This window comes from Trifolium pratense, linkage group LG2 (genome assembly GCF_020283565.1).
Source record: "Trifolium pratense cultivar HEN17-A07 linkage group LG2, ARS_RC_1.1, whole genome shotgun sequence".
NCBI lineage: Eukaryota > Viridiplantae > Streptophyta > Magnoliopsida > Fabales > Fabaceae > Trifolium > Trifolium pratense.
In genome coordinates, this window is record NC_060060.1 from 65,394,107 (window position 1) to 65,405,102 (window position 10,996).

The 10,996-nt window shown below is 32.8% G+C and overlaps 1 protein-coding gene across 1 annotated transcript; it reads left to right on the plus strand.

The window, feature by feature from the left end:
- The first annotated feature begins 2,690 nt into the window (after positions 1 to 2,690).
- Positions 2,691 to 7,044, plus strand: LOC123907316 (leucine-rich repeat receptor-like serine/threonine-protein kinase BAM1). Its single transcript, XM_045957518.1, has 2 exons — positions 2,691 to 5,674; positions 6,267 to 7,044. The coding sequence occupies exons 1-2, from the start codon at positions 3,091 to 3,093 to the stop codon at positions 6,725 to 6,727; spliced, it is 3,045 nt and encodes a 1,014-aa protein (XP_045813474.1). The 5' UTR covers positions 2,691 to 3,090; the 3' UTR covers positions 6,728 to 7,044.
- The last annotated feature ends 3,952 nt before the right edge of the window (positions 7,045 to 10,996 follow it).

The following is a 10,996-nucleotide window of genomic DNA, read 5'->3' on the forward strand; positions in this document are numbered from 1 at the left end:
ATTATAAAAATTTACGGTCTCATCACACAAAAAATCTGAGTGTGTTCAAACTAGAGTCACACATTTATCAATCATTGATGAGTTGATATATGTAAATATTTTATTTTGTGGATTTACAACCATAAATTAACTCAAACATTCATAATTAAGTTATTCATTTAAACAAAATTTCCGTGAGTTGATAGATTACTTGACAAAAAAAATTATTATAATTTTGATGAACATGTCTATTTATCTCATCTTATATAAGAGAAGGAAAAAAAAAGAATAATAATACGACAAAGCTCACAAATAGGCCAAAATAGTGAAATGTTATGGAGCCAGGCCAATGGGTCCTTAGTACTTCTTGCAGACTCATTGCACATAGAGAAAATTGGGACCTCTTTGTTCATTTCAAAGAGGAAGTGATTATTGAACAACTTGGCACTCCTATTTCCTTGTTTTCACTCACAAATTTGGACTATAATTTAGGCAGAAGGACATGCACATTTTAGGTTTTGTTTGATTGAATTTGTTATGTATCTAGTGGCTCAAAATTAGAGCTATTAAAAAACCTTCAAATTTCAAAGCTCCAATGACCTATTAAGTCACTAAATTTGTTTAGAGTAATGATATTTATACCATTAATTTATGATTTTTTTTTTGGGATAAAAACAATAAGGAGAAAAGAAGAGAGAGCAAAAATACAATATAAATACAAATGCGAATTGTTTCAATAGCTGTTTTGAATTAATGGTATTGTATAAATATCAATTTTTTTTTTTGGTTTGAGTTTAGATAAGGGCTTTAAAACACAAATTTTTTTTAAAATAAATCTTGAAAAATTAATTTTTTAAAAGGTGTATTCTAAAAAAGAAAAACCATAACAACAACATCATCGAATCATGCAGAACTTTTAGTATTACATGAGACGGTCGAAAATGTGTATAGTTGAGGTCTCTAACTCAATACATACAAGAGAATTGCGGTTTATCTACAAAAATAGTGATATAATTGCATTCAACAAATTTGTTCGTGTGATAATTTAGCAGATTGTTTCACAAAGTCACTCCTAAATGGAATATTGGAACAACAAAATATTCTTGGATGGTCTTTAGACCAAAACTTTGCATTTGGTCAGACATTCATCCAATTAATGTGGACTTCAATTTTTTTTATATTATATTATTTTAATTGTTTTTTATGTGTTCTAATGGTCACGTGACTACAAAAGAATATCTCACAACTGATAATAAAAATTGGTCTCTGTCGTCTTATAGATGACTGTATGGTTCAGGGGTAGAAATACATATATCATGTAAAAGATGTTGTACTATTTTTTTTAGTAAGATTTTAATGAGACGCATACATCCAAATGAGAGTGTTATGAATAATAAGCCTTAATGAAAGCCTTAGCGGATGTCCATCTTATCTCCTTCATTTCTTATAATTTCCACTAGTTAGTGGACCTTAATCACATTTATTCTTTCACTTCATTCTTTGTGTCATACCGAGTATAAAATAATCACATCAATTAACATTATTTTAATTCTTTTATTTTTATGATTTTGTGAGTATGCCTAACACATGTCATTTGTGTTTCTGCCTATCGAAGAATTTTCCTTTGTTATGATGTAAAGACACACAAGTAAAAAGTTGAATACAAAGTTTTTTTTTTTGAATAAGCTAAATTAGTCCACTCAAATTGGTACTAGAGAGAAATACAAAGTTTAGCTCAGTTGGTAGGGACATCGTGTTATATACGTAAGAGTCAGGGTTCGAATTTCAGACATTTCATTTATCCACATTTAAAATGAAATTTCTAGTCACTAGGCTACTTAACCAAAAATTAATAATTTTTTTTGAGTAAAAAAAATCCAATTTATTTGTATAATAAAAAGAAAAAGTTATTTATTGTATGAAAAATGTTAACATGTGCATCAATGACACATGATAAGGAAGCAAAAATAGAAATAATATATTGAAATTTGCTAACATTAAATGCAATTTTCTATATTTATAACTTTTAACATGTGTCTTTAGTGCACATGTTAAGATGACCCTTGTTGTATAATAATCAGACATATCTAAAGGCAAAATCCTAGCCTACCCTAACATTAACAACATTAAGGTAAATTCTAATATGGACCATTTCATCAAGTGGTCCATGGTGGACCAGTCATGAATAACATTATAACGAATACGTATTTTACAAAATTTATAGTTGGATTGAAAGTTTATATCATATAGATCATCCATAGAAAAATTTAGAAAAATCGAAAATCATTTGATATGTTATTGAGACACATCAAGATTAACGTTATTATTAAATAACATTAATTTTGATGTGTCTCAATAACATATCAAATGATTTTCAAAAAAATTTAAAAAATTTATGGATAATCTATACGATATAAACTTTCAATCTAACAGTGAATTTTGTAAAATTCATATTCGATAGATCATTCGTCCTGTTAGGTAACACGTCCACGGTGGACCACTTTCACCATAGCATTAGCCATAAAATTAATATTCAAGCAACTTCAAATTACATCAAATACCTTTTTGCATAAAACAAATGCACATTAGACACACAATCAATAAAACTTCATTATCATTATCATCATCTTAGTAGTTAGTACAATTATCTAATCGCAAGAGTCATAAAAAGTAAAGAAAAATAAATAAAATTAGAGATTTGGTAATGGTTGAACGATTAATTCACCAACTCAACCTTCAAAAATCAACAAGACAGCAAGTCCTTCAAATGATTGACTCCACTTCTTCTTTTCTTTTTTCCTTTTTTCACCCCTTATATTTATCCAAATAATTATTAAAAGCATAAAGTTCAAATCCATATCAAAAAAAATTCCCTCTATTTTAAGGAGACATATTCCAAAATATTCAACCATAAAGTCATAAAATAAATAAAAATAAAAAGCTCACTCTCTCACTTTCTAAATAGTGGGTGGTGTTTCTTCTCTTCCTTCCATTCCTTCCAAGCCTCTCTACTCTACCCACACAAAACACACTTTGTGTGTGTCTTGTTTTCTTACTTTTCTTTCATATAGTTTCAATTTTCACTCACTTTTCTTCCATAACTCAAAAAAAATGCGTTTCTTTCTTCTCCTTTTCTTTCTCTTCCATTTCCACCACCATATTCTCTCTGCTCCCATCTCAGAATACCGTGCACTTCTCTCTTTTCGTGAATCAATTACCGATTCTACCCCTCCCACACTCTCTTCATGGAACACTTCAACCACTCACTGTTCATGGTTAGGTGTAACATGCAACACACGCCGCCACGTCACCGCCTTAAACCTCACCGGACTTACTCTCTCCGGCGAACTTTCCGATCATCTCTCTCACCTCCCATTTCTCACAAATCTCTCACTTGCTGATAATAAATTCTCCGGTCCTATCCCTCCGCCGCTCTCCGCCGTCTCCGGTCTCCGGTATCTTAACCTCTCCAACAATGTCTTCAACGGAACTTTTCCTTCTGAGCTTTCTCAGCTGAAGAATCTCGAAGTTCTTGATCTCTACAATAACAACATGACCGGAACGCTTCCTCTTGCGGTGACGGAGCTTCCGAATCTCCGTCATTTGCATCTTGGAGGTAACTACTTTACCGGTCAGATCCCGCCGGAGTATGGACTATGGCAAAGGTTAGAGTATTTAGCTGTTTCCGGTAATGAACTTATCGGAACTATTCCACCGGAGATCGGAAACTTAACAAGTCTCCGTGAGCTTTACATCGGTTACTACAACACTTACACCGGCGGCATTCCGCCGCAGATTGGAAACTTAACTGAGCTTATCCGTCTCGATGCTGCTTACTGCGGTTTATCCGGCGAGATACCGTCGGAGATGGGGAAGCTTCAGAAACTTGACACACTGTTTCTTCAGGTGAATGCACTTTCTGGTTCCCTGACATGGGAGCTTGGAAACTTGAAAAGTTTGAAATCAATGGATTTGTCTAATAACATGTTAACCGGTGAGATTCCGACGAGTTTTGGTGAACTGAAGAATCTAACACTTTTGAATCTTTTTAGAAACAAGCTTCATGGTGCTATACCGGAGTTTGTCGGCGATATGCCGGGGTTGGAGGTTGTTCAGTTATGGGAAAATAACTTTACCGGTAACATTCCGGTGAGTTTGGGAACAAACGGAAGATTAACTCTTTTAGACATTTCATCAAACAAGTTAACTGGAACACTTCCACCTTATTTGTGTTCTGGGAATCATCTTCAAACTTTGATAACTCTTGGGAATTTTCTGTTTGGTCCAATTCCTGAATCTCTTGGTAATTGTGAATCTTTGAATAGGATTCGTATGGGTGATAATTATCTCAATGGTTCAATTCCTAAGGGTCTGTTTGGTTTACCAAAATTGACTCAAGTTGAGCTTCAAGATAATTATTTATCTGGAAATTTTCCTGAAACTCATTCTGTTTCTGTTAATCTTGGTCAAATTACTTTGTCAAATAATCAACTTTCAGGAAGTTTGCCTCCTACTATTGGGAATTTTTCAAGCATGCAGAAGCTTCTTCTTGATGGTAACATGTTTTCTGGTATGATTCCATCTCAGATTGGAAGGTTACAACAGCTTTCAAAGATTGATTTTAGTCATAATAAGTTTTCGGGTCCTATTGCTCCTGAGATTAGTCAATGCAAGCTTTTAACTTTCGTTGATCTTAGTCATAATGAGTTATCCGGGGTTATCCCGAATGAGATTACGGGTATGAGGATATTGAATTACTTGAATATTTCGAGAAATCATTTAGTTGGTAGTATTCCTGGTTCGATATCCTCAATGCAAAGCTTAACTTCTGTTGATTTTTCGTATAATAATCTATCTGGTTTGGTTCCTGGTACTGGTCAATTTAGTTACTTTAACTACACGTCTTTTTTGGGAAACCCTGATCTTTGTGGCCCTTATTTGGGTGCTTGTAAAGATGGTGTTGTTGATGGTGCTAACCAATCTCATCATGATAAGGGTCATCTTTCGTCTACTGTGAAGCTACTGCTTGTTATTGGGTTGCTTGCATGTTCCATTGTGTTCGCTATTGCAGCGATATTCAAGGCTCGGTCTTTGAAGAAGGCTAGTGAGGCTCGTGCATGGAAATTGACCTCGTTTCAACGTTTGGATTTCACTGCTGATGATGTTTTGGATTCCTTGAAGGAAGATAACATCATAGGAAAAGGAGGTGCTGGCATTGTTTACAAAGGGGCAATGCCGAATGGGGAACTCGTTGCTGTTAAAAGGCTTCCGGTTATGAGCAGAGGTTCTTCTCATGATCATGGATTCAATGCTGAGATTCAAACATTGGGGAGAATCCGACACAGGCACATTGTTAGGTTGTTGGGTTTCTGTTCAAATCACGAGACAAATCTTTTGGTTTATGAGTACATGCCTAATGGAAGTTTAGGTGAAGTTCTTCATGGAAAGAAAGGTGGTCATTTATATTGGGATACAAGGTATAAAATTGCCGTGGAGGCCGCAAAGGGACTTTGCTATTTACACCATGATTGTTCCCCGCTTATTGTTCATCGAGATGTGAAATCAAACAACATCCTTCTTGATTCAAATTATGAAGCCCATGTTGCTGATTTTGGGCTTGCCAAGTTCTTGCAAGATTCCGGAACATCTGAATGCATGTCTGCTATTGCTGGTTCATATGGATACATAGCTCCAGGTAATAATCAAGTTCAACACGTTGATGGATTACATTGAATAATCAAGTTCAACACATTGATGAATTACATTGAATTTCCTTTTCCAATATCATAATTGTAGTGTACGTTTAGTCACTGCTCATAATTGTACATTTAATCACTGCTCATAATTTTGACTATTCGACCCAACATAATGGTTTAGGTATAGACTGTAGATATTGAAGTGATGCATTTAATTAACATAGATTTCCATGCATGTACCTGTCTTGACTTTGATTTTCATTATGCACAAATGACCTATTGATTTGTATCCTAATTTAATCTATTTCTAATTAATTCAAATCTTAGTACCGAAAGTAAATGTTAGGTAGCAATGCATTGTTTGATTTTTTAATCATAGCCCCCACCTATGGTTAGTTAAAATTCCATTGTCATGGCTATAGTCTATATCTATAGAGACATTTATTCACAGCAGCAAAATGTTTACTGCATTACTTGTTCACCTACTAGTATTTTGTTTTGCAGATTGTTTTTAATTAACATGGCTGTTACTGTTATATTTGAGTTGAATAGTTTGATGTTTTAATTTATGAGTTTGTTATTTGATTGCAGAGTATGCTTATACATTGAAAGTTGATGAGAAAAGTGACGTGTACAGCTTCGGTGTTGTTCTTTTAGAGCTTGTAACTGGAAGGAAACCAGTAGGAGAATTCGGCGATGGTGTGGACATTGTGCAATGGGTCAGAAAAATGACAGACTCCAACAAGGAAGGAGTTCTAAAAGTTCTTGATCCAAGACTTTCCTCAGTTCCTCTTCATGAGGTCATGCATGTTTTCTATGTAGCCATTCTGTGTGTTGAAGAACAGGCAGTAGAAAGGCCAACTATGCGCGAAGTTGTTCAAATTCTGACAGAGCTTCCAAAGTCGCCCGATTCTAAACAAGGAGACTCGACAATCACAGAATCCTCTTTATCAACATCAAATGCTTTAGAATCTCCAACTTCAGCCTCTAAGGATCATCAACATCCTCCTCAATCTCCTCAATCGCCGCCACCTGATCTCTTAAGCATTTGAATTGCTATGTTGGTTTGCTTTAGGGTGTTTTCAACTTAAGTCCCTTTGTTTGTGGTAGCTTATTTATTATGCATTTAGTTTTATCTTTTTTTATTTGGGATTGGGGTTTCTAACTTTAAGGTTAATTAATGTTTGGATTTTTCAAAAGGGTTATGTACAGTTGGATTGGTTGTAGGGAAAGGGGGGTGTTTTTTTCTTCTTATGAAGTCGTTATCTACATCTAGCACTGCTTTTAATTATTGTTGTATTGTGGCTGTTGTTATTCTGAGGTTGCACAGAGGAGCAATGTATACATCAAGTGTAGTCTTGGTTTCCTATGAGATCAGTGACAGGTAGAGTGAAAGGGACACACAATAACACACAAATGGGGTTGGGTAATGTGACTGGTGAAAACTGTGATCACTGATCAGTGCCTTGAGGCTTTTGCCAAGTCATGATCTCTTTTCAATTTTTTCTTTATGGTTTGTTTATGTTGAAGATATAGTAACTAGTTCTAGTTGAGTCATTCGTTGGTATGAAAATCAAATTATATGAGACTTTATAAATGCCTTTATGACGTTTCTAACCTAAGCATAATTTTTTAGTGATACTGTAAGAAATAAACAAGGGGAAAAAGAAAGAGAATCATAGCCTTAATTTTTTTTGTTGTCTAGTAGTGATTGATTGACACGCTGAACTTGGCAGGGTGACAAGTTGAACTTGTAGGGAGAATCTTTGATTCCCGTAATTGCGATTGGAAGGTTGAATCACTTGATGTTAAAACTAACATTTGAATTATATTAGGTGATTCAGTGAGTCGGAGAGCCGGATACCGAAGGTGAAATAAAAAATTAAAAAAACTTTGGGTAAGTGCTGTGAGTTATACACGTGACACATGCAACAAAATAGCATTAGTTTCTTATAAGTTCAATTGTCACATTTTATCTTCTGGACACACTACTAACATTAAAACATAATAAATACTACTTGATAATAATTTTAAAAAATGTAAATGCAACTATACCTGATAATATTTTGACACATTTACATCTTTAATAGCTACATAGCGTTACATCTTTGTCACATGTAAATGTAACTATATATGTGTGTGTCTGGAGTTAGGTCATTATCAGACACATTACATCTTTAATAGCTACATACCATTTCATCTTTGACGACAAAGTTTTATCTAGTGGTTTGTTGTAGGATATTCATCTTTATATTGTGTCCAAAATTATTGTCTGTCAAGTCTTGTTAGCTACCAATAATACTGTTGTTTGACAGGTTCTCTGCATGTACACCACATTGCCATTCACAAAGCTAGTGTTGTGATTATTGGTTAGATTTTACTGGATGGAATATAATAACAAAGGAAAATATAAATATGTACTTAGAAATTTTTTTTAGGTCTTGTTTATTATATTTTTGAAGTAAAAATAAATATCCTGTTTATTTTTGTGAGTGTTTTTTTTTCTTCATTTTAGAAAATATATATATTCATCTTAATTTGTTAATAAAATGTAAGATTTTTGAAGTGAACAACTTGATTCAAACGGAATTTTTTTGCATGGTAAAAGGACAATTTGATTTGCATGCTACCACAGACAACAGCTACATGATGGGACGGAATACTATGACAATTGAACAATTAGTATAAATTGTATGGAAATGTGACAGGATCGTACTACGAATTGTCAAGTCTTATTTATTTTCATATGGCTTTCAGCATTAATACCGTCCTTTATTTATGTTTATTAAATGTTACTCTATGATTTATTTATATCAATGTTTTTCTATATATGATTATGAAATTGAAAATTTGAACATGAGATTCGACTAAAGAATCTCTCAAGTCTCCACAATGGAGACACTAACACAATAATAAGCCTAGTACTGAATAATGTCTAGTTATATTTTTTTGATGTTGTAACAAAAGCAACATAAATCCAAAAAATTGAAGCGCAAAAAAAGCCCGTTGATGCGGCTTTTAAGGTTCAAATTATTTGCGTATACACAAACAAACAATAGAAGCAAAGAAATGAAACGTGAAAGTTGAAAATGGAAAGACATGATAGGAGAAATTAATCGGTCCCAAAAACGACAAACTACTTTAACCAATTTAGAGACAGTGTAGGGTCTTTACTCTTTGCATTTGGGTCCATACATGCCTTCTCTACTTGCTTTCACCTACTGGCACCGCCTCAACTAAATAATTAACCTCCGGACACAAATATAAGAATAAAAAACCGTTTACGTGGTGTTTAAGAAATTTAGTTAAGTGTAGTTAATTTTTTTGGTTTAATACAAAACACGAGTTAAGTTTAATATATCACCATTTGAAAGTGATTTATGCCTTGAAAATCACATAAACTTTTGAAAAATGAAATAAGTGTAAGTGATTAAATAAGGGTATATTAGGAATAGTTGTATTAATTAGTTTAAAAGTAGTTGACTTTGCTTATATTTTAATATTTGTGTCCAAAATTTAAAGTGTTTTTTTTCTTCTTATATTTGTGTTTGGAGGGAGTATTTTTGTTTGTTGCTACTATGAAGCTGTGGTAATTCAAAATTGATCGCGAAGAAGTAAATTCTGGTTAATAATTGTTTCTACTATGAATTTAATTTGAGTTTTTTCGAACTAACAGAGCCTCTCTACGATATGTTGGGTCACATGTTATTAGGTTTTCGCTATTTGATCATCAGTCATTTATATCAACGCATTAAGTTCAATAATGTTAGGCGTGAGAGAATGTGTTAAGAAGTTTCACATCGGTTGCTAAATGACTTGAATATGTGTTTATAAGTGACGACAACCATTTTCTTACAAGTCGGTTTTATAGTGTTGAGTTAGATTTAATTCTAAGACGAATGATTATTATTAGGGGAGACTTGTTAACCGTTTAAGTTGGATATTTAATGTCACGCTACCGACTTCATTTTTCTTTGGTTTTCTATTTTGTAACCTTTCTAATTGGGCCAATGCTAGGGTGGGAGACCATGATAGGTCTCTCACCGGTGCACCATATGATATGTGGTCAGGATTGAATGTATACATGATATTATGGTGTACTATCAGTATTATATTATTTATATTTTTTTGAAAAAAAAGTTTTCAATTTTTCCGGAAAAAAGTTTTCTATCTTTTTTTCGAGAACAAAATTTTCGATTTTTTCTTTTGGAAAAAAAATTCCCGATTTTTGGGGGAAAAAGTTTCGATTTCACATAAAAGCAATTCCATAGTTTTTCTGGGAAAAAAAATTTCCGTTCATTTTTCGGAAAAAAAGTTTCGGATATTTTTCAAAAAAAAAAAAGTTGTTGCTTTTTTTATGGAAAAAGTTCAGATTTTTTCCGAAAAAAAGTTTCCGATTTTTTGGGGAAAATAGTTTCGAAATGTTCACCTCAAAATTATTGTCGATACAAAAAAGAGTAAAAAAATAGAAAATATTTGAAACTTTTTTTTTCGAATAAAATATTGGAACTTTTTCAGGAAAAAATCGGAAACTTTATTTTCGGAATATATCCGAAACTTTTTTCCCGAAAAAAGAACGGAAACTTTTTGTTCAGCAAAGACTCCGGAATTGTTTTTTTTTTCTAAAATCGAAACTTTTTTTCCGAAAAAAGAAATAGAAAACTTTTATCCGAAAAAATTAAAAACTTTTTTTAAAAAAAATAAATAAATAATATAATACTGACAGTACACCATAATATCATGTACACATTCAATCCTAACCACAAATCATACGGTGCACCGGTGAGAGACCTATCATGATCTCCCACCCTAGAATTGGCTTTCTAATTGTAGGTTCCATCTAGTATGGTCACATTTTTTTTTCATAAAAAAAAAACATTTTTGTGTGGTCCAGTGCATCTCAGTTATAGATATTAAACTACTATATAAAGAACTTTAGTGGTTTGTATTTGTGTTGACAATATGGTTAAAAAGGTATCTATAAAATAAATATTTGTAATTGCAAAGTAAGGGTCTTATGAATTTGAAATTTATAGTTATGAGATAATGAAAATATGCTGATATAGTAGTTAGAGTAGTAGTTGATATAGATGACCAATATGAAGTGTAGGCATGATATTCCCTAAGTATATTGACCGTATACTATATGCACAAAAATAACAAAAATGTTATTCAGACACAAATATCAAATAAATATACAACATTCACACACCGATAAATTCTAATATGGACCACTTCATCAAGTAGTCTATGGTGGACCAGTCATGAATAACATTATAACGAATACGAATTTTACAAAATCTACCGTTGGATTGAAAGTT